Source organism: Bos taurus, chromosome 7, assembly GCF_002263795.3.
Source record: "Bos taurus isolate L1 Dominette 01449 registration number 42190680 breed Hereford chromosome 7, ARS-UCD2.0, whole genome shotgun sequence".
Taxonomy (NCBI): domain Eukaryota; kingdom Metazoa; phylum Chordata; class Mammalia; order Artiodactyla; family Bovidae; genus Bos; species Bos taurus.
This window is the reverse complement of record NC_037334.1, coordinates 47,775,184-47,800,074: the sequence shown is the minus strand read 5'-3', so window position 1 is coordinate 47,800,074 and position 24,891 is coordinate 47,775,184. Positions and strand designations below refer to the sequence as shown.

Here is a 24,891-nt window from a genome sequence, read left to right as displayed (position 1 = left end):
CCTGAGCAGACTTCTAACATAAGAGTGATGGGGAATCAAGCTCTAGCTCTGGTTCCAAGACAGTTACTGTTGCATCTCTGACACACTGCTCAGGTGCTCTTGGCTGCATTCTCAGGCTGAGTTGTGATGGCACGTCCAGAGAGGTCCTCCTGAGAGGGGAGAAGCCTCATCAGAGGACAGGCTGAGAAATCCCACAAGAAAGAGGGTTAGTTAGTCTTTTGTGGGCTTAACTCCCACCTGAGTGTGTGTCCCCAGACAACAGACCTTGAAACTGAGTTCATATCATCTGAAATAAGGCCCTTTGGGGACACAACTGAGGTGACCGCTTAGCTTTCAACTCAGTTATTGCCTCTCCTTCTGAAAACTTATAACAATAAATGTCTGTGCCCAATTTGTGAGTCCTTCTCTCTCATCTGAAGTTCTCTTTTGGACTCCCAATATATGGTTAGCATTGTTATCAACAAGCACCCTTTCTCCCTGGGATGATAGCATTGTTGAGAGAAATGAGCTAAGAAGGAGCTCATAAAGTTGAATTTTGAGAACATTTTCCCCAAAAATCTTTTATCAACGTGCACTTTAGAAGAGTGGATGGCAGTTCAGAAAGTTCTTCCTAAAGAAGCAAGGAGCACTCCATCAGGATTTATCATCCACAGTTGCCTTTTGAGGGAGCTGCCCATCATTATTGCTTTCTCTTTTTTGCAGATAAAGAAGCTGTTCCACTGAATAGTTTAGCAGCTTCTCCCAAGAAGTGTGACTCAGGCCTAAGCATGATCAGAGTATAGTCTGACCTCAAGTCTCTGCTTACCACCAGATTTGGGGCCCCCAAAAGAGCTAAAACTAGAGCATGTCAAAAGGTAAAATTAGCAGAAAACTAAATAGAGCCCAAATTTTTAAAAATCACAAGACTGAATGGCACTACATTTTTTTAAAACCTCAAAACACTAAGTATAATTTAAAAACCATCCTCTGTGATTATTTTTATCTTTTACAGATGACTTAAATGAAATACTGAGTACTCTTAATGCATCGAGACATGACCAATAACAAAAAGACAATTGGGAACATGGGAAATAGTTCAAAACCAATCCCCAAGTATGTACTCTTTAGAACAGAAAGTTTCTTATTGAAATGCACACCATGCTAATATTATTTGAATAATACAAGTGGGAGAAAACGAAAAAATATGGGTAGGGCCAACTGGAGAATAAATAGTTTGAGAGGTTCAAGTTAGGGAACACCTGGTCCAGACTCTCTATTTTACAGTTAAAGCATCTTGAACTGGGGACCTGCTCGAGCAGCCAAGGTGAACTAGAGACAGGATATCCGGCTATTATTTTCTTCAGTCTGCCATTTTAAAACCCCGACAAACTAAAGAGTAGGTAACTTGTCCAGAATCACAAGGCTGGCAACAGGTGGAGCCAGGATGCCTAGTCTTGATCTTCTAACTTGAAAGCCTATCTCTCAGCCTCACTTGTCTCAAGATCATCGTCCAAGATAAGGATAATAATAGTATCTACATCATAGGGTTGATACAAAAATTCCACAGGCAGTATATGTGAAGTATATAAACCTCTTAGTACAGTTCCTGGCATATCAGAAGGGCTTAATAAATGTTGACTACTACTAATGGTATTGTATTAACGTCTATACTGTGCCACAATGGGGAAGAACAACACGCTAGAAATAAACCCAGCGTATAAACTAAGCTGCTTCTCCATCCATATAAAAATCCAGAAACTACAGCTGAATTTCCTCAGGCAGGCTGCATCAGTGGCCATCAGTAAGCCGCAACGAGTCTAGGCCCGCTCCATGCGACACTGTGACCTTTGGTAGGTGTTCAGGCTTCATGGGGATGAGAAGAAAGCACATCCCAATACGGTAGAGGACTGAAACAGAGGTGTGGCCACGCCTGTGTGTTGCTGCAGTTTTGTCATAGTGCAGGAGCTCAACTGGGGTAACACACTTGAAGCAAAGGCCTTAGTATCCATGGTGGCCATTTCTATGGCAGAAGCCCTGAAGAAGTGGGCACACCAACAGGTGGGAGGGGAACAACATGGACTGAGTACGTGCTACAAGCACGCTACCTCACTTAATCCTCCTACCGACTTCATGGCACACAAAAAGTTATCCATGCTATATTGGTAAAAGCACAGAAAAGCACAGCGCTAAAGCACAGAGAAGTTAAGTGACATTCTCAACTTTGCACAAAGGAAATAAAACAGTTGTTAGCCTGTTTCAGCCACATCATGATCCCACCCTCTCCACCTCCACCCTTAGCTTGCCCTGAACCCACATTTCAGCTCTTTAGACACTTCTCCACTGAAGGAGAACAGACTTCTGGGTAACTAAGCCAATACTCTTCCATTAGTATAAGAACAGTTCAGGTTGTTCAGTTTGTCTTAATCTCAGTGCTAGGACAATACTTTCTAATAAGATTTCATAACTTCTCAAAATATTCCAATTATGACTTTCTTTTTCATCTCAAGGATGTCTGTTTGCTCTGCTCCCTGGGGAACCGTCGGATCCTAGGAGAGTAACTAGCATCTCTGCCTTGTCACCCCACAGGTTTGGGAGCAGCACCTTCAAAAACATGCAGCGCCGGCACACGACACTGAGGGAAAAGGGCCGCCGCCAGGCCATCAGGGGTCCTGCCTATATGTTTAACGAGAAGGGCACGAGCCTGACGCCGGAGGAGGAGCGCTTCCTGGACTCGGCCGAGTATGGCAACATCCCGGTGGTCAGGAAAATGCTGGAGGAATCCAAGACCCTCAACTTCAACTGCGTGGACTACATGGGGCAGAACGCGCTGCAGCTGGCCGTGGGCAACGAGCACCTGGAGGTCACAGAGCTGCTGCTCAAGAAGGAGAACCTGGCGCGGGTGGGGGACGCGCTGCTGCTGGCCATCAGCAAGGGCTACGTGCGCATCGTGGAGGCCATCCTCAGCCACCCGGCCTTCGCGCAGGGCCAGCGCCTGGCGCTCAGCCCGCTGGAGCAGGAGCTGCGCGACGACGACTTCTACGCTTACGACGAGGACGGCACGCGCTTTTCACACGACATCACACCCATCATCCTGGCGGCCCACTGCCAGGAGTACGAGATCGTGCACATCCTCCTGCTCAAGGGCGCCCGCATCGAGCGGCCCCACGACTACTTCTGCAAGTGCAATGAGTGCACCGAGAAGCAGCGGAAGGACTCCTTCAGCCACTCGCGCTCTCGCATGAACGCCTACAAGGGACTAGCGAGTGCTGCGTACTTGTCCCTGTCCAGCGAAGACCCAGTCCTCACCGCTCTGGAGCTCAGCAACGAGCTAGCCAGACTAGCCAACATTGAGACTGAATTCAAGGTAACTCTCCCACTTCCCACCCTGCCGGCAGATGGCCCAGTGGGCTCTTCTGGGTGTGTCCAGGAGCCACGTGGGCTGTCTGCCGATCTAACTGTCTAACTCAGGGTCTCTCCCGTTCAGGCTCCTGGGGAGGAAGGGAACTTCCTCAACCTGTGGCAGATACAGGCCTGATGGAAAAGCAGCCCCATTGGGTGACATATTGACAAACACAAATCCAAACAGTTAAGAGACATGCAGGGCACAGGGAAGGTTACACTGTGGTTCTGGTGTAAATGCCCCAGCTCTGTCCCAGGCAGCTCAGAAAGAGAATGTCTACAATACTTTTCGTTGTTTCCTAGTCCAGGTCTTGGACTTCTTGATTGTCTTGCCAAGTTTACATTTGTCAATTTTCGTTTGTCTTGTTCACATCTCTAACCCATCCTGGACTGTGTTGATCCTAGAGTCAATAGCAATAGCTTGCTGAATTGAAAAAGGCTTACAGTTATGTCAAAGGGCTGAGGAGGCAGTACACCAAAATAAAAATGAAACTCTCTCTGTAGAGTTGGACTTGTCATCTCAGTAGGTGGGCCCTTGTCAAGCCCCTGAGAACACTTAGAACTACCAGGTCAGCCCAAGGGATGGAGACCCATCTCCAAAGTTCATTATTCAATACTGGTCCTGCACTTTTACTGTCAATGGACACTCCTCCCGAAAGAGAAAACTCGACCTAATTCTTTTAACAGTTTACTAGTAAATTAAGAGTGAATGTTTAGTGGACACGTACTATGTGCCAAGCACTGACTTCCTTACCTATATGATGTTTAACCCCCTCAATGACCATTGGTATGGGTACCATTATTGTGCCCATTTTATATGAGGGCACAGAGGTAGAGCCATAACATAAAGCAGATAAATGGTAAAACCATTGTTCTAATCTAGGTACTCAGACCCCAGAGCCAGCTCTTAGCCATTCCAGGAAGTTATGAGTCAAAGCCCTTTTTCATACACTGTTTCTCAGAGTTTCACTTGTTTCTATCTGAAAGATACCTTCCAATGCAGAGGTGTGACTGAAAGAGAAGAAACTACACCTGGGCTCATAATTTCTCATCCTGTCATTCAATCAGAGCCTGTGATGCCATGAAGCAAGCAAAAAAGTGTCACGTGTGGGGCGGACAATGAAGCTGGCACAAGATGTCACTGGCAGGAAAAAAGTTCATTGTCCAAACAGGATGTCAGTGCACGAGTTGCCCCTGCCTGGGACACAATTAGTGCCCAAGAGTGGGCACCAACTCACAGCAAAGGAGGCCCCACGGACCATGTTGTTCAGAGAGATCTCAAAAGAAACAGAACTGAGCTGGGCTTTAATGAGCAGGAAGAACTGAATCAGTGGTAAGAGAGATACAGGCATTCAGAGGAGGAAAGTGGAGGCAAGGGCCAGAATGGCCCATAGCAGGCAGGGGACTGATGAGAAGCTCCATGTGACTACAATAAAGACTTCCTCTAGGGGCACACAGGAGGAAGGCTGAAGAGATTGAAGAGATGAGTGGGCATATCTCAGAGGGCTCTGTGTATCAAGCTGAGCAGTTTGGATATTATCCTCCTAGAAATGGTGAGCCGCTGAAAGTTTGTGATTAGGAGACTGAAATTAAAGCTAGGGTTTTGGAAATTTACTTGACTGGTGGGTAACATGAGTTAGAGGATTTGGGGTATGAGACACTGAGACTGAAGAGAAGGACAATTTAGTTGTGCATGCATGAGGCCAGTGAAGCCTCTCTGTAGGAACGGGATCACTCACAGTCAGGCACAGAGCACCAGGCTTACAGGAAGCTGCAGGGCTCTGCAAATTATGAATAGATGAAAAATCCTGTAATTAAACTAATTTTACTCCATCTGTCCCTTATCTTGGATCCATCTACTGAACTGGAGCCACTTCCATAAATCCTGTAACATACATAGCCTCATCTAGAGAGACTTGGCATATGTAGATGTGGAAATTAACCAAAGAAACTCCCAAGGAATGCAGTTATTGCCTCTCAAATCCTTGTTCCTATACAATAAACCATCTACCAGCAATAAGGTCAGTGATGTCCCAAGGAAGCTTAGTGGAATTTTGCTTGTTCCCTAGGCTTCAGACTAAATTCACACAAGCATTTAAAAGAAATGCTTAATCTAAGTTAAGACACTTAACTTAGATTTTTCTGCCCAAGAAAAAAACAATTTAATTTTTTGGATCAGATTATATGGATAATGCCACAATTCTCTGCTTATCTGGAATCTGGGAGCGTGCCAGCTTTACTAAATAAAATGATGCTATACTAACACTTGGAAGTACATCTGAACCATTTGTTTTCTTTACTAAAACCCAAAGTCTAGCATATTTTAGAATATTCAGTATCTAAAACTGGAAGTTTGTTGAAACCATCCACTATGATATTTTGATTTAACAAGTAAATTGTGAAAATCATGTACAATTAAGAACATGACTAACATGATGACAAATCTTTTCTACAATGCAATGAATAAGAGCATGATAAATACATTTCATGGCTATTAACATCCCCCAAGTTACCTTTGTTTGAAATAATGTCTTTCAGATTGTCAACAAATGGTGCCTTACAAATTAACATAAGCGTTCCTTTAGAACTTTATTACTTATTCAGCTATCCTTGTATGTGCATTCCTGACATCGTGAATCCTCTCAGAGAAGAGAGCAGCTTATTAGTAAGAGGGAGGTCAAGTCACAAAAAAAGAAAAAAGAATGTGTTCTCAAATGCACTCTTCAAGAGTCTCTTCCACTTTAGTGGGACCATGTGTCATGGAGATGACCCAAAGCCATCAATGGTGTGAAAAAGCTCTCAGGTTCTCACTGGAGATGACCTAAGTCATCCTCCAGATCCTCTAAAACACTCATTCTGGGAGTGACTCTTCCTGACTAGAAAATAGCATGCATGAAAACCTGGATCTGGTTGCCCAAGCTATTGTTTCTAGCGTCTTTTTAATTTATCACCAGAAGAAAGTTTAGTCATTAGCGAGAAGTATAGCCAATGTCAAGGTCTCCAGTAAATTCTGGCTGGAGTCAGATGTCTTCCTGCAAGCCATTATTTTTAGTGTAGGAATTATACACAGATTTTCTTATGTCTTTCTAATCTTCTTGGGTCTAGAAAGATATCAAAACTTGACATGGCCAGTAAGGCCTTCCTAATGCCATGAATGGTGCCTAGTAATCTAGTAAAGCACTCCATAAATATTTGAAACCCTAGAAAGATAATCATTTCACTGATGAAGCATGTGATTACTTTTATCAATGATTTAAACTCTTCTAACACCTATAGATTTCACAGAGGTATCTGATGGACCTGGAGAAATGGGGACACTCTAAAGGCTACAAGGTGGCTGAAAGGATAAAACTTAACACATTAAATGTGTGAAGACCAATCCTGGGCTGCGCCATCTGGCGTCGGTGACCACTAAACTCCTGGAGGGCAGAGAGTGTTTTCCTGGTCTTACCACACAGTACAGAACATGTGGCATCTGGGAGGCACAGCCCACAAATGACGTTTGGTTCACTGATTTATCTACACGGTAGGAGAGAAAAGAAGGGGAAATCTATCGGATGGGCTTTTCAGAGGTGTTTCATCTTGATGGAATGGCCTCTGTGTAAAGGTACCTGGATTAGCATGGAGTAATAAGAGATTTGCCTATCTCAGCTGAGTTACAGCTTCTGTCACCAAGAACACAATAAGGTCTTTACACTGCTCTTGACTTAGCCTTGTTGGTTTTCTCCTGCTTGGATTCTCATCCTGATAAAAATGCTCAGGGTCTCCTATATTATGCTGGTGTCTTTTCGGTCAAATTCCTGGGCATTCTGTCTATATGAGTTGTTTATACATAGAGATGTTGTTTCAAAAGGATTACAGATGTTCCCCTTTCTTCCAACTTAAGAGTCATGTCGACAGCAACATCTAGTGGGGATAGGAAGGGGATGAGGAAGCAAAGTGCTACAAGCAAAGTGCTATAAAGTGCTACAAATTTTATAGACCAACATCCTAGGCAATACTATAGAGGGATGTTTAGGGCTTTGGAAGGAAAGAGAAAGCAGAATGGGGAGTAGAGATATTCTTCTTGTTTTCTCACCTTTTGCTTAAATTGGAAAAGTATTCAATGTTCACAAGTCAAGAAACTGTGGAAGCTCAACAAACACTTTACCCTAGGTATTTAAGATTTGATCATCCTGAGTAAAAACAAGCTCCAACTTAGAAGGCTTTTCAAGGCTGTAAACTGTGCTTCAGTGACAAGCAGTTTATTCTCAGACACCGCAGAGGAGAAGAGTAGGGGGACAAGAAAGCTAAAGCTGTAACTTCATCTTGCTTAAAGTGTTGATGATTTTTCTGTTTGTCGATGGGTTGTTAACGACATGTATTATGAGAAATAGATAATGAATTATGTATCAATGTTTGTGTTGCCATTTTAAGACCCATAAAAAAAAACTCCTCAGGCCTAAAATACCACAAATTAAAAATGCAAATAATGATAAATCAGACCAATTTGCCACCTGCTACGATCTCTAGTGAGATCCCATTGTGAAAGGTAAAGATGTTGAGATGACAGTTTGCAATCTGCTTGCAAACTTATCGAAATGGAAGAGGGAAGAGGAGGGGAAGGAGTGACTTGATATTGTGGAACACCTTTGGAGTCTGGAGTCTGGAGCCAGGGAGCTGGAGTAAAGGCCTACTCTGGGTCTGGGGCAGTACCGAAAGGTCACCAAACCCACTGCCCCCAGCCTCCGGTAGAATCTGTTTCTCATGTGCTTTGAATGTTTCTAATATTTTTAAATTTTATAGACCAACATCCTAGGAAAATACATTTCCCTGAAGCCTGAAACCTTGGCTGGTAGTATAAACAAATGCCTGCTTAACAGGCAGGAAATGACTTGAAAATTGTTTCCTTTTCCTTTGGGAAAATATTTTTAAGCTGTGAAAGCTGCAGGTCTTAAAAGTGAGTGGTTGTCATTGTTGAAGAGAATCGGGCAGAAACCCCTCAAAGCGGTCACTTATATCATCCAAAGACCCTCAGGGATGTGACTGTGCCAGCCCAGCCCTCTGCTTGAGCATCTGAGATGCAGAATGTAAGCAGAGAAGAGACAGATCACAGATGTCAGGTGAGGAACTGTAATGGAAGCCCCTCACTACACATACGCAGGTAAAAGGCGGTCAGATCACATGTTGTTGGTCTCCATACCTGAGAGAAAGATCCAGGGATTGACTTATTTCAGGAGGAGAGACAGAGATGATTCTGCCCATGTCAGCTTTGTCTTTGTCTATTTTTCTAAGTGTCTGGAGGAGCACTTTCACCCGAGCATTCATTAATGAGTCATCACAGGAAAATGAACTAATTAATGTGTCCGTTAATGACAACTTTTCATTGGTCACAACTTTCTGCTTCTGCTCGTTATGCCAAGAGTATTAACCTCTAAAATACAGGGAGACAGAGTCAGCAGGGTGACTGGTATTCAGATGGGATACAGGAGGCCACTCTGCTAGATGAAGACAGAACAAGGATAGGGGCCAGGCTTTGGGTGAGCACCCAGAACAGCCATGCTTCATTTTCTCAAAGCTATGGAAGAACATAGAGCATGGCTCTGGGATCTGAAATGACCTGGGTTCTGGGTCAGAGTCATCTCCTAGCAATCATACAATCTTGGGCGTTTATTAGAAGTTAGTATTCTTATTTGAAAATGAGGCTGGGGGGAGGGAACAGGTGTTAGAGAAGAATTGCAACATGTCTTCCCTACCCCAACACTTGCCCTCACCCTAATCTCTGTAAATGACATCTCGACTCATCCCATTATTAAGAGCTTTCAATGCCTCATCCCACTCAGCTTCCAGGAGTTCCTGGCATGTATCAGGTACTCAGTAAATATTAGTTCAGTAAACAAATAAATAGAGTCAGTGAGTGAACTAATGACTAATGACCTCCAAGGGAGTTGGTGAAGACTAAATGAAATGAAGAATATAAAATTCTTTGCAGAGGACCTGACCCATAGTAAGTACATAATTTTCCCCATACATGGCAGTGGGCAATCCCACTTTGTTCTTCAAAGCCCACTGGATTTTTAGCACTGCAACTTTTCTTCCCAATAAACACAACTTAAGCTTCAACACCTCCTCTATTCAGAGGGTCTTCCTGATTTCTGCTAAGCCTCCCTCCCCAAGCCCAGAGTACAAGCTGTCTGTGTGAGCTTTATGATTAAAAAAAGGGCAAGAGAGTATCTTCCAATTGGAAAAATGCAGACCACTGAAATTGAAGACGCCCGGCATGCTGCTACAGTACTGCTGTGAAAAGAAGCAATGCGAGCAGAAAAGACAGAGGCTGCAAAGGAGGGGAAGGGAGGAAATGGGCAGGCAGAGCTCCTGCCAAGTACAGACAGAGATTGTTTTTTGAAAAATATCTCTGTGGAAGATTCATCACGACACACACACGAAAAAAAAAAAAAGCTGGGAAAAAATCATTTCCTATACAAGTGCAACTATCAGTCTGAAATATCAGAGATACAGAAAAAACGAAGGCAGTTCTTGGAGGATATCAGTCAATGAGCAGTAGCGCAAATTGCATCAAAAGGAAATGATGAAAATGTAGGGCTCTTCTCTGAAAAAAAGTTAAATTCTGTATATAAATTAATCACGATAGGGCAAAACCAATCAAGTGTGCTGCACACACCATCAACAGGGAGGCATGTGTTTTTCTAGCAGCAAATTCACATGCAGATTAAATGTGGAAACTCTTATGTCAGGAGGGTGGATGAAAATAAGGCCTGTAGACCCACAGAATGTCAGAACTAGATGGACCCGAGTGACAGAGCTATCTGAAAATTCAGCATTCATGCAGCAAATACTTAATTAAGCCTCTAGTATGAGCCAGGCTCTGGGTTGGGTGCTGGAATGCAATGATGAAAAGATGAAGTTCCTGCCCTCAGGACCTCACAGTCTAGCAGAGGAGACCGGCGTTCTTCATGTACTCACACAAACAGAGCTTTACAAATCATGCTGAGTGCTAAGCAGTAAAAGAGCAATTTGCAAAGCGTTGCCTTAGTGGGACAGCTGACTCTGTGTGCGGGTGTGCATGTGCTTAAAGATTTCTCAGAGATGACAATATTTAAATGAAAATGGAGGGTATGGGAGAGATAAACAGACAGCAGGGAAGGGGGGAGATGGTTCCAGGCACAGCAGCTGTACATGAAAAAGCCCAGAGCAGAGAGGGAAAAGAGAAGCCTGTGGAGAGAACTCTGAGTAGCTGCCTGTCACAGGGAGGAAACAAGAGAGAGCAGGTGACAGAGGTGCTGAAGAACCCCTTGGCCATGGCCTTCCCACTTGGCAGCCTTGGTAAGAAGCTGGACTTCAATTCACTGCAGGGTGAATGGGGAGCTATCTGAACATTTCAGCAGGTCATACACTCTGCCTGGTGCACTAGTATACCAAACGGCTGGGAGGGGACAAGACTGGAAGGAGTTGGACAGGAAGGAAGCTGGACGGGAGGGGGTGAGGGGGGAGTGGCAGAGGGACCAGCACGTCTCAGCCTGCAGGTGACTCTCTAGAGCTGGAGCGACAGCACAGTCGGAGAAGGTGAAGGCTCCTGGCTGTTTCCAGGACTGCTTTCTTGTCTAGGAGCTCCTGGGAACTTCTTCTGTCCCTGGGACCTCTCTGCTCTCTGGAGAGGCATAGGGAGGGAAGGAAGAACACAGCCTGCTCTCCTTTTCTCCTCCAAGGTGGAGGCCCTGTGGAGTAGCAGGAGCGTAGGAGAAAGATGAGAAGTCTGACTTTTTACCTTGAACTCTGGAGGTGCAGAGGGGCGTGTGCCCCCTGCTTGGTCCAACTATTCACTGCACGGCCAGCACAAAGCAAAGTGGACTCAGAGGTGACAGCCCCGTATAAAAAGGATTCCACTTGACTGTAACCTTTCCATTGTGTTTTCTAGATTCGGAAAACATCTTTCTCCCTGTGTATGCTGCATAAAAGCAGAGAAAATGTCTAATCTCATGTCTGATTAATGCTCAACTGGAGCTGGTTTCAGCATAAATAAAGGCACGCAGGAGACCTCCCCTGTTGTCCTCCACGGCTCTGGATGTTGGGATTACCAGGCCAGGAGGATGCTGGGGGCAGATGAAACCTCCCTGCAGATGAGGAACCTTCCCTGGCAAACTCCCAGTTCAGTCTAGGTGGATATATTAGTCTCCCAGGGCTGCAGAAACAAAGCACCACGAATGTGGTGACTTAAAAACAACGGAAATTTATTTTCTCACAGTGCTGGAGGCTAGGAGTCCAAAACCAAAGTGTTGGCAGGGTCCCTGCTCACTCTGAAGCCTCCAGGGTACAACAGGTGCTTCCTTGGCAATCCTTTGCTGAAAGACACGTCACTCCAATCTCTGCCTTTGTGGTCACATAGTGATCTCCCTGTGTGTTTCTGTGCCTCTTACCCTCTTCTTCTAAGGTCATTTTTGTTGTTCAGTCACTCAGTCGTGTCTGACTCTTTGCAACCCCATGGACTGCACCACACCAGGCTTCCCTGTCCTTCACTATCTCCTGGAATTTGCTCAAATTCATGTCCATTGAGTCAGTGATGCCATTCAACCATCTCCTCTGTTGTCCCCTTCTCTTCCCTCCAATCTTTCCCAGCGTCAGGGTCTTTTCCGATGAGTTGGCTCTTCACTTTAAGGTGGCCAAAGTATCAGAGCTTCAGCTTCAGCATAAGTCCTTCCAATGAATATTCAGGATTCATTTCCCTTAGGATTTTCTAATCAGAGAAGGCAATGGCAACCCACTCCAGTACTCTTGCCTGGAAAATCCCATGGGCGGAGGAGCCTGGTAGGCTACAGTCCATGGGGTTGCTAAGAGTCGGACACAACTGAGCGACTTCATTTTCACTCTTCACTTTCATGCATTGGAGAAGGACATAGCAACCCACTCCAGTGTTCTTGCCTGGAGAATCCCAGGGATGGAGGAGCCTGGTGGGCTGCCGTCTATGGGGTCGCACAGAGTCGGACACAACAGAGTCGGAAGCGACTTAGCAGCAGCAGCAGGATTTTCTAATAAAGACCAATCATTTTATATTAAGGGCCCACTCTATTCCAATAGGACTTTACTTATAACTGCAAAACCAATTTCCAAATAAGATACCATTCTAAAGTGTTAGGAAGGATGTGAATTTGGCAGACACACTACTCAACCCTATACCATGGGGTAGCACCAGGTTGAGACACTGAGGAAGGCTGATACCAGGAATCCAGGCAGACCCGCAGAGCAGGGCAAGATAAAAGGGCAGAGGTTAGTTATTCTGGGAAGCCAAAGACAGTCCTAAAACTAGGTGGTCATTCTGGGAGAAAGGAGAGAGACAACTGATGCTTTCTACTGACCCAGGCACAAGCTGAGATACAGATAGGAATTCTGTAACTGCCTGTGTCTGTGTGTGTGTGTGTGCGCACGCATGCATGCGTGTGTGTGTGTCTGTCTGTCTGTCCAGAAGAGACAGCAAGGTAAGAAGTGGGGGCAGCTGACAGAAGCAATTGGGGAAATGGTACTGGGGTATGACCTCTATCAAGTAGTAGAAAAACATTTTCAAGTGTTGCATTCGGGAATAATGAAAATAAAACAAATTGATTATAAATATTCAGAAAATACAGAAAAGTAGAGGGAACAAGTAGGTCACATTCATTCTACCATCTAAGAATAACATATTTTGGTATGTTTCCTCTCAGTACCTCCTCTATCCCCAAGTAGAAAGACTGAATTAATACTATGACTTAGGTGATGGATCCTTACCATCTCATTTTTGTCTCCCTTCACACTTTATCCTCATTTCTACCCCCCCACCCACCCCCCAAAAATCACCCACTTCAATAATATTCATGCACTTAAGGCATTTCCCCATGTGATATCAACATGTTATAAATAACTGTTCCTAGGAAGTGTTAGTGTCATGTGTTGGGAGGAAAACTTTTCCATTACCATCTTAGGTTGCAATGGTTGGGTGGCCTGTGACTTGACTAACAAAAGATAGATTAATAGGAGAAAAGACGAGAGTTATTCATATGCACCCAGAAGTGCATGAAAGAAGTGGCTGGCTCCCTCAAAAGCTAAAGACAGGGGTTTATATACTAACTTAGCAAGAAAAGGTAAAGGAAGAAAGGAATTTTAAGGAAAAAGAGGAAACACATGGGTTTTAGGGAAACAAATGGAGGCTTGAGAGTCAGTGATGTTTGTTCTCATCCAGGGGGTCAGTCTCCTTTCTAGCTGTAATCCGTGCCCCCAAGTCCCCACTGAGGGGATTTACAGCAACTGTATTTTGGGGAGGCTCTGCTTGGGTCAGCAAAAGAAATTTCGCTGCTGTTTGTTTGGATGTTTTTAACTTAAAATAATCTTCATGCCACTTTGATGATTTTGACAGTCACTACACATAATCATGAAAACTAAATCTCTAAGCCCCATCACAGAATTCCTGTGAACCATTATATGGTAAGAATGAACACCAGGAATTAAGGGTGGGCAGAGTGACTGAGCCCTGCCACGGGAGAGACAGACAGGCTTGTGTAGGGGAGAAATTTTCTCGCCACCCTTCTGAGTTCATAGCTGAGACCCCTGTAAAAAAGATTAACAGAAGAAAAACAAACAGAAGTATAGAAGCATGTAATACTTCTTGTATATATGAGAATGCCCAGGGGAAAAATGAGTAAGTCTCTGAGGTGGCTTAGTATTCAGGATTAAATGCCATCTTAATGGGGAAAGGTACGAAGGATGGAGGGTGGAGGCCTTTTAGGAGATAGTAACTGATTTTCAGGAAACATGAAGGGGCACTTAGAAGAACAGAGGAGAGGCATGATAGTTTGTGACAAAGCCTGTCTGGATATATATGGTACCCCTTCTCCTGTGATAAGAGCCCATCTTTCTGGTTCAAGAAGCTCCAAGGGAAGGGATTTATGGCCAGCAAGTTCCTTTTGGAGGATCTGTCTTGAGGCAGATAAGGGACATTCAGAGAAAGCCTCTTTCTACATTTGCTTTTTTTTTTTTAAGAGGTGAGTAACTCAAAGTGATGGTTAGGACTTGGACTTATATAACATCTTAACAAAAGCATGAATTTTTAGACACATGAAAAGACAACAAAAAAAAACTTTGAGCTTCCAGGGAACCAAATTGTAGAAGGTAAATATATGGGGAACCAAATGGTAGCTTAGAGCTGGTTTGAACAAGGCTGTGGTGTAGATTTTGCTGGTGCTGTCTCTGATGATTAACTTCTGTTTCCCTTGGTAAAGAGCAGAGGAGGGACACCCTTTACAAATTTATGATCTGCTTTTAGCCAAATGGAGGAGGAGCCAAGAGAGTTTTTCTTCTATCTGCTTCTTCTTAATTGCCTTTAGCTTGAAGATTTCTTGTGACAAAGTGGCATATTTCAGGGTGGCAGCTTCTGCTACCTTTCAAGCCCATGAACTGTAGGAGCTGGCAAATATCCCTGCAGCTCTTGGATTCCAGGTAGAGTAGAAAAGAGAGAGAACTACATTTGATTGCAAATGGGAAAAAGTTTCCATCATTCAGAAATCTCATGTGGCATTGACGAACTGTGTTTCTTTCTCTTTCTTTCTCATTTATAAACTATGTGATCAGTACGTACCACAAGCGTTATACATTCAAATACAGTGTAGGGATTATAAACACTCTATAATAAACACTCTTTTAATATCCTGGCACAGGCTTCCTTTCAAAATGTACGTTATCCTAGGACCAGGAGGCCATGGACTTTTCCACCAGCTGTCAAAAAGACAGATTAAGTAGTATGGTACCATCTGTACTCCTGCCAGCCCTAGGAACCTGGAGGAGTTAGAATATAGCTCTGGTCACTGCAGATGCAGAATGGTATAAGAGCCAGGAAAAAATAAAGAAACTAAACTTGTATACCTAGTCCTAAAATTACAGTGATGTAAGAATGATTGAGGCTAAAATTTTCTAAATACTATCAATTCTCAAACAGATGAAGTCTCCCCAAATGCTTGGTAGCATGATTACGTTTCATATTATAATGATCTTTCCACCTCCCATAACAGAAATTAATAACAATGACCTGTTTTTTCTGGGCTCCAGGGCAGGCTTGCTAATTACTGATGGATAAATAAGTGCTTTGAAAATTAAGAGAGGTCATGATGAATTGAGGTTCCCAGGTAGTGCAGTGGTAAAGAATCTGCCTGCCAATGCAGGAGACACAAGAGACAGAGGTTCAATCCCTGAGTCAGGAAGATCTACTGGAGGAGGGCATGGGAACCTGCTCCAGTATTCTTGCCTGGATAATCCCACGGGCAGAGGAGCCTCATGGGCTACAGCCCATGGGGTCGCAAAGAGTCAAACACGACTGAGCGGTTGAGCACAAAGGTACACAAACATGCTGAAATGCTATTTCTGTTTCTCTTTCTCCTTTTCCCCTTCTCTGTCTGTCTGTCTGTCTCTCTCTCTCTCTCTCTCTGTATCTCTCTCACACACACACCATGGAAATATACTTCCTATTTACCAATAATACAGCTGCTTGGGGGAATCAGAACTCTTGTTTGCATTTTGTGGAAGAACAGCACACCTCATGCATGTGGAAGACCAGGGCTTTGCCTGGTAATAGCTCTCCAGCCTCTCCTACATATACTTTGAAAACAGTAGCCCAGGAATCTTTCTGATGACAAGATCTCCTCTCTGGTGACTATGCATTTTGCTTAAAGTTTATACTTAAAAGAATTCATCTAATACCTTCCCACAGCGCATCAGAAACTTGATGTTTTATGTGCTTAAACCCAATGTTTTAACATAAGCATGGAGATAAGCTCCAAGAAATGTGGGGGAAATGTTTTAATTCGACTGCAAAAAACTAGGAGCAAGAGTTTATTTCCCCAAATAGTATCCCCTCTAGGATTACAAATGTAGAAACCAGACTTTAAACACAGAGCTGGATCTTCACCTAAAGCAACTATGTGAGGAATGTGCTCATGGTAGTCAGATTTCAGAGACAACTTGAGGGAACCAAACAGCTTAGAGCCCCATGGTCACACTCTGCCCCGGAGGTGGCCTATGGCACATGTGATTCGCTGCCATAAAAGACAGTCCTCTGGGGCAATGGGGCCACTGAGTGAGGAGGCCCAGAGTTCCACCAGGAACTGACATGTGACCATGGCTGAGTCAGTTTACTTCTCTGCAGCCATCTTCCTCACGCATAAAGCCAGGTACTTTTACTAACACTCCCTTGTTGAGTCTCCACTTTTCCAGCTCCTTCTGCTTCTCATTCCTATAGAGCATTTTCATGAAGGACATCTAAGTTGAGATTTAAGAGGAGATTATTATTCCCATTTTACAGATGAGGAAACAGACTGAGTGGTTAAATGATTTTCTGCAAATGGTGGTCTTCTTTCTACCGTGGGCCAGATATGGTACGAGGTACCAGGTCTACAAGTGTGGGACAGAACCGGACTCTACCCTCAAAGCAATGGGAGAGACTGGAGTGCTGAGAGATAAACACAATGTAGTAGAGAAGGGGCAGCACACGATGGGATCACAAAGAAGACTGCAGCAAACTGCCTGGTGATATGAGAAAAGGATTCCTGGAAGAGATGATATTCTGAAGTGGTTCTTGAAGGCCGAGTTTGGCAAATGAAGAAGATTTCGAAAGTCTGGCAAACGAAGATTTCGAAAGAATGGAGCAAGGCAGACAAATGAGCATGTGCAGTGGCACAAAGAGCCCAGTGTGCTTGTTGGACAGTGGTAGCTGGAGGAGTTTAAAGGAAAGGGGCTAATCTTTAAGAGGTACATTGAAATATGATAAAAAAAAAGATGCACGGATTTTACCCTGCAGCTTTTAAACCAAGGGGTTAGGGACTTGGCAACCAGGCAGAAGGAACTGTTCTTGGTAAACAGTCCAATCAGGAAGCTAATTCACAATTCACTGAATTAAGATCTCGCGAGTGTGAGTGTGGGCAGTAGGGGTCAGACAGTAAAGATTCTTTAGGTCAGAATCCAGAGATCTTGGTAACTAACTGACAAAGACAAAGATGAACCCAGGACTTCTAGCTCAGAAGGCTGAATAAATAGGGACTCTCTTTCCTGAAGCAGAAAGCAGAAGATCAAGTTTGAATGTTTGGAAGACCCATATGTTCAGTTTGGGGCATGCAGAGTTTGAAGAGTCTGTGGGACTTACCAGTATAGATGACCACTTGGCAGCTGAAGATTTAAATCAGCTTCTTAGAATACAGGTTGGTGTAGGAGGTAAAAACATATGGTCATCAGCACATAGGTAACAATGGAAGTTGTAGAGATAAATGAAATCATATCATAGCCCCAGTCTCTCTCTCTCTCTCTCTCTTTTTTTTTTTTTTTTTTTGTTAATAACAACTTTAAATCCTTTCCAGTTTTATTTAGTCATTCTTTGGATAAATCAGCAAAAAAACTAGAATCTTATTTTCTTGATTATATTTGAACTTATTTAAATGCAATCACTTACTAATCTTTTACCCATGCCCTACAGGACTTTCAGAAACTCAGTGCAGTTTTCTATACACAAGATAATGAGCCTTTAACAGGTAGGCTTGGCTCCAAGACCATCTCTTAGGGCCAAATATACCCAACCCTGTTGCTCCTGGATCTGTTCCCTGGTAGCCACACACCAGTACCCAGCTTCCCATAAATACAATTCTCGAATCAGAGTAGATGTATGGTCATTTTATGCAATATTTATTATGTCCTACAATGTAGCATGCCCTGGACTGAGATATACAAATGAATGAAGTTGATTAGTCAAGTATGAAAATGTCAGGACTACAGAGAGCACTTTAACGGGGCTATTGGACCCTGAGAATAAAACGCAGTGGGTGCCCAAGCCTGAAACAGTGGAGTTCCTCAGGGCTATCAGGAGAGCCATCCTGGAGTTAGCTGTGAGCTGGTCTTGAGAAGGGTAGAAGTTCTTAGAGGAAGAAGAGAGGGGCATAAGTCTAGGCTTGGAAACACAATGGACAAAGGTGCCGAGGTGAAGAGAACGGTGTCTGCTCCTCTGACCACAGAAATCATAGGTACTGATTTGCCTAATTTGGTTTGGGGGTTTCCCCTTTATAATTAGCAGGGCTCTACAGTTTTTAATTGCTACTGTGCCGTCTAGTCATTAGCCCCTCTTAATCAATAGCATTTTTCAGCAATCACAAGCAATTTTTAAAAACTCAACTCTATACATATTCTATACTATAATTACTCTTTGAAAAAAAAGTTTCCTGAACATTTACTATTCTGAATCCATAATCAGGGGAGTCATGACATAATCCTCTGGAAGGGTATGTTATCTGGTGACGCCAATTCTATATTAGTATTTCTCTGAAATGCTTTCACAATATACAGTAAGCACAAATAAGATGCATATTTAAGGTCATATTTACTCTGAATCTCATTTCAGATCTTCTTTTAATGTGATCTTAAAATAAACAAAGTTATTAGATACGAAGTAGAGAAGACTGCAGTCCTGGTCAGGACAGCACCAAGGGTGGATACATACCTGTCTCCATCACTGAGATTTAAGGGTTTAGCTGATTCACCCAAAGGAAAACAGGCAGGTTGAAACATCATTACTCACTCAAAAATTGTCTTGCTTACAAACAACACCTAGTTGTGGATGTGACTGGTGATGGAAGTAAAGTCCGATGCTATAAAGAGCAATATTGCATAGGAACACGGAATGTTAGGTCCATGAATCAAAGCAAATTGGAATTGGTCAAACGAGATGGCAAGAGTGAATGTTGACATTTTAGGAATCAGCGAACTAAAATGGACTAGAATGGGTGAATTTAACTCAGATGACCGTTATATCTATTACTGTGTGCAAGAATCCCTTAGAAGAAATGGAGTAGCCATCATGGTCAACAAAAAGAGTCTGAAATGCAGTACTTGGATGCAATCTCAAAAATGACAGAATGATCTCTGTTTGTTTCCAAGGCAAACCATTCAATATCATGGTAATCCAAGTCTATGCCCCGACCAGTAAAGCTGAAGAAGCTGAAATTGAATGATACTATGATGACCTACCAGAGAAGGCAATGGCACCCAACTCCAGTACTCTTGCCTGGAAAATCCTATAGATGGAGGAGCCTGGTGGGCTGCAGTCCATGGGATCGCTAAGAGTTGGATATGACTGAGCGACTTCACTTTCACTTTTCACTTTCATGCATTGGAGAAGGAAATGGCAACCCACTCCAGTGTTCTTGCCTGGAGAATCCCAGGGACGGGGGAGCCTGGTGGGCTGCTGTCTCTGGGGTTGCACAGAGTCGGACACGACTGAAGTGACTTAGCAGCATGATGACCTACAAGACCTTCTAGAACCAACACCAGAAAAAGATGTCCTTTTCATTATAGGGGACTGGAATGCAAAAGTAGGGAGTCAAGAAATACCTGGAGTAACAGGAAAATTTGGCCTTAGAGTAGAGAATGAAGCAGGGCAAAGGCTAATAGACTTTTGCCAAGAGAACGCCCTGGTCATGACAAACACCCTCTTCCGACAACACAAGAGAAGATTCTACACATGGACATCACCAGATGGTCAACACCAAAATCAGATTGATTATATTCTTTGCAGCCAAAGATGGAGAAGCTCTATACAATCAGCAAAAACAAGGCTGGGAGTTGACTGTGGCTCAGATCATGAACACCTTATTGCCAAATTCAGACTTAAATTGAATAAAGTAGGGAAAAACACTAGACCATTCAGGTATGACCTAAATCAAATCCCTTATGATTATACAGTGAAAGTGACAAATAGATTCAAGGGGTTAGATCTGATAGACAGAGTGCCTGAAGAACTATGGATGGAGGTTCGTGACATTGTACAGGAGGCAGGGAACAAGACCATCCCCAAGAAAAAGAAAGGCAAAAAGCCAAAACGGTTGTCTGAGGAGGCCTTACAAATAGCTGTGAAAAGAAGAGAAGTGAAAGGCAAAAGAGAAAAGGAAAGATATACCCATCTGAATGCAGAGTTCCAAAGAATAGTAAGGAGAGGTAAGAAAGCCTTCCTCAGCGATCAATGCAAAGAAATACAGGAAAACAATAGAATGGGAAAGTCTAGAGATCTCTTCAAGAAAATTAGAGATACCAAGGGAACATTTCATGCAAAGGTAGGCACAATAAAGGACAGAAACAGTATCAACCTAACAGAATAAGATATTAAGAAGAGACAGCAAGAATACACAGAAGAACTATACAAAAAAGATCTTTATGAGCCAGATAATTACAATGGTGTGATCACCAACCTACAGCCAGACATCCTGAAATGTCAAGTCAAGTGGGCCTTAGGAAGCATCACTAAAAACAAAGCTAGTGGAGATGATGAAATTCCAGTTGAACTATTTCAAATCCTGAAAGATGATGCTGTGAAAGTGCTGCACTCAATATGCTAGCACATTTGGAAAACTCAGCAGTGGCCACAGGACTGGAAAAGGTTAGTTTTCATTCCAATACCAAAGAAAAGCAATGCTTAGAATGCTCAAACTACTGCACAGTTGCATTCATCTCATATGCTAGTAAAGTAATGCTCAAAATTCTCCAAGCCAGGCTTCAATAGTACGTGAACCATGAACTTCCAGATGTTCAAGCTGGATTTAGAAAGGGCAGAGGAACCAGAGATCAAATTGCAAACATCTGTTGGATCATCAAAAAAGCAAGATAGTTCCAGAAAAATATCTACTTTTGCTTTATTGACTATGCCAAAGCCTTTGACTGTGTGAACCATAACAAACTCTGGAAAATTCTTAGAGAGATGGGAATACGAGACCACCTGATGTGCCTCCTGAGAAATCTGTATGCAGGTCCAGGAACTGGACATGGAACAACAGACAGGTTCCAAATAGGAAAAGGAGTACATCAAGGCTGTATTTTGTCACCCTGCTTATTTAACTTATATGCAGAGTGCATCATGAGAAATGCTGGGCTGGATGAGGCACAAGCTGGAATCAAGATTGCTGGGAGAAATATCAATAACTCAGATATGCAGATGACACCACCCTTATGGCAGAAAGCGAAGAAGAACTAAAGAGCCTCTTGATGAAAGTGAAAGAGGAGAGTGAAAAAGCTGGCTTAAAACTCAACATTCAGAAAACTTAAGATCATGGCATCCGGTCCCATCACTTCATGGCAAAAAGATGGGGAAACAGTGGAAACAGTGGCTGACTTTATTCTGGGGCTCCAAAATCACTGCATATTGGGACTGAAGCCGTGAAAGTAAATGACACTTGCTCTTTAGAAGAAAAGCTATGACCTACCTAGACAGCATGTTAAAAAGCAGAGACATTACTTTGCCAACAAAGGTCCAACTAGTCAAAACTATGGTTTTTCCAGTAATCATGAATGGATGTGAGAGTTAACTAGGGAGCTAGCTATGTAGATACATGAGAGAGGAGGTCTCCAGATAGAGGGTCACCAGTACAAAGAGAGAGAAGAGTGCAAGGCAGAAGAAGGAGAGCATCTGGTGTTTTGAGGATGGAGGCCAGTCACTGGGGCAGAGTGGGTGAGGAGAACAGAAAGAGGTTAGGCCAGAGGAACTGCAGGCAACAGGTGGTCAGAGCCCTAACAGACTTTTTTTCTGGTGAGATGGGGTGTCATTGGAAGCTTTCAGGAAGTGGAGTTGGCAGATCTGATGTGTACTTGAAGAGGATCACGCTGGCTGTTGGGATGTGATGAATTGTAAGGGGCAAGAGAAGAAGCCTGAGAACCAAGTGAGAGGTGGGTCTAATTACCCAGGGGAGAGATGAAGGTGGCCTTGGACCAGAAAGATAAATGGTCAAGGTGGAAAAGAAACACAGAATTCTAGATATCTTTGAAAGATAGAGCTTAGAGAATTTATTGATGGATATCAAGAAAAAGGGAAGGATGAATGAAGCTTTTGGTTCAAGCAACTGCAAAGACAGTTATTATGAGGTGAACACTGTGCAGGAGGAGTTCCTTGCTCAGCTGGTGTTTCCTCCCTCCTTCCCCGGCTCCTTGAGATGAGCACACTTCCTTCCTCACTGACGATGACTTCCCTGAACATTCTGATGCCAACGCACCTGCTGGTAACTTAGAGCATGGGGTACCCTCAGCTGCCTGAGCTCAGCTGTCTTACTCCCAGCCTGGCCCTGGGACGCACAGGGTACTGCCCTTTGCCTCTTACCAACACATCCTCCTCTCTCTCTCCATCTTCACCAGGAAAGACCCTGAACCTGCCCCTTCAGGGTGGTGCTCATGGTTTCAGAGCACATGCCAGGGCAGTTGGTATTTTTGTCAGATGAGTACTTCTCAGTGTTAGTATTATGGAATTTGGAGTCAGCCATACCCCCACTCCAGTATTCTTACCTGGAGAATTCCATGGATAGAGGAGCCTAGTGGGCTACAGTCCACGGTCACAGAGAGTCACACGTGACTGAGCGACTAACACTTTCACTCCTTTCTTCATACTCAGATTCAAATCACAGCTGCCAGTGAAGTCTCTGGGCCTCGGTTCCCCTTTCTGTAAAGAGGAATGATAACTGTACCTACTTCCTTGGTTTGTCATGAGAATTCAATGAGCTAAATATGTAAAGCATTCAGCTCAGGGCCTGGCACATAGTAAGCATTCAGTAAAAAATAAATCGTAGTGGTAGAAACTGTAATAGTTGCCTTCTTTAACACTGTCCCGTTCCAGTGGACACAAAGACCAAACAATCATACATAGGCAGGCCTCACGCAGGGGCTGGGTAGGGAGGCAGGGGAAAGGAGGGGCTGCTTCTATGTGAATGAAACACAGGGCTTCCTGAGGGCCCCTCTTACTCTTTCAACTCACACCTCCTGACTGACCACCTGAGTCACAGCTTTGAGCAGTCATTCCACTGTGCAGCCCTGATCTGTGGTTGACAGAGTAATGTGTGAGAGCAAGAGAAAGGGAAAGGAGAGGGAGACAGAGACAGGGAAGAGGGGCCTGGGGCCTCCAGGGAGGCTTGGAGTTGTGAGGTGTGGAGATGGGGCAAGGCTCACACAGGCACATCTGCCCTCCTGTGTCTGCTCCCTGTGGTCAAAGCAGGAAAAAAAAAAAAAAAAAAACAGGAAGCCTAGGAAAAGCTCTTCTGGGAGCTCAGCGAGAGAAAACCAAGCAGCACCTTCAATCTGAACAAGGATGCACAGAGAGTGTACATGAACTCCTCTCTGGATACATGAGTGCATTCGTGTCTATTCAATAATAAGTTACATAAAACATTGGAAATGTGCATAACTTATGCACGTGCCCATCTGTGGTTGAAGTAGCTGACAGCCACCACAATCCTCCTGCTGGTGAATGCTCTCTGCCTTCTGGGCCTTTACCTTGCCATCTCCTTTCTGGAATGTCCTTATCCCTCCTAGCTTCTACTCATCCTCAGGGCTCATATCCCACCTCCTCTTGGAAGTTCCCCACATCTGCAGCTGGGCAGCATATCCCAAGACCCAAGACCAGGCCCTTACCTGGTCACTTGTCATGCTGTCTAGCAAGACCCTGAGTTCTTCAGACTGTATTTTATTTCAGTTTCCATCCCTAATGCCTGGCACATAGTGAGTGCTCAAATATACCTGCTGAATTAGAATAAAATACTCGAGTTGCTGTATGGAGGTGAGAGTTGGACCATAAAGAAGGCTGAGCCCCAAAGAATTGATTCTTTCAAATAGTGGTGTTGGGGAAGATTCTTGAGAGTCCCTTGGACAGCAAGGAGATCAAACCAGTCAATCCTAAAGGACATCAACCCTGAATATTCATTGGAAGGACTGATGCTGAAGCTGAGGCTCCAATACTTTGGCCACCTGATGTGAAGAGCTGACTCCCTGGAAAAGACCCTGTTGCTGGGGAAAAGACTGAGTGCAGCAGGAGAAGGGGACGACAGAGAATAGAATTGCTGGACGGCACCACTGACTCAGTGGATGTGAGTTTGAGCAAACTCTGGGAGATAGTGAAGGACACGGAAGCCTAGAATGCTGCAGTCCATGGGGTCACAAAGAGTCAGACATGACTGAGTGACTGAATAACAACAACAACTCGAGTTGCTCATGTGTTTCCTTGAAAGACAGACTCTGAATCAGAGGGTTGCCTTATTATCAGAGGGGACTTGTTATAAAATCAACAAGCAGAGCAATCCTTTCCTTCTGGGATTTCACAATGTCATATGGTGATGGCTTAAGGAGCCCCTTATGATGTCAGTACCTGCCAATTAAGTAAACCCAAAATCAGGATGGAAACCAAAGTATCAACAAAGGCATTGTCAACACAGCCTGGCTAAGGAAAGTGGTGCAGTCATCTGCAGATACAGTTCAGCACCCAGGGCCTACACCTCCTCCATGAATCATCGAGGACTCTGGTCCAAACCCGGCCTAGCTTCTGTCCTGCTCCTGCGCCTTCCACCTGAGGCCTGACACAAGATGAAGCTGCAAGAGTGAAGCCATTGATGGGCGCCTCTGCTTTGTTAGAAAGGGGCTTGAAGACCAACACCCCAAAAGAGGCAAACTGTCCATGTTTACACTCTCCGCTAAGCCACAAGCCACGCGTGTCATAAT

General features: G+C 44.0%; 1 protein-coding gene across 1 annotated transcript in view; it reads left to right on the top strand.

Annotated features, from left to right (window-relative positions):
• The window catches only part of TRPC7 (transient receptor potential cation channel subfamily C member 7), a 150,576-nt gene that overhangs the window by 6,097 nt on the left and 119,588 nt on the right, over positions 1-24,891 (top strand). Inside the window, exon 2 of the mRNA NM_001192795.2 lies at positions 2,566-3,343. Coding sequence (NP_001179724.2) covers positions 2,566-3,343 — 778 coding nt within the window. The remainder of the gene's footprint in view (positions 1-2,565; positions 3,344-24,891) is intronic.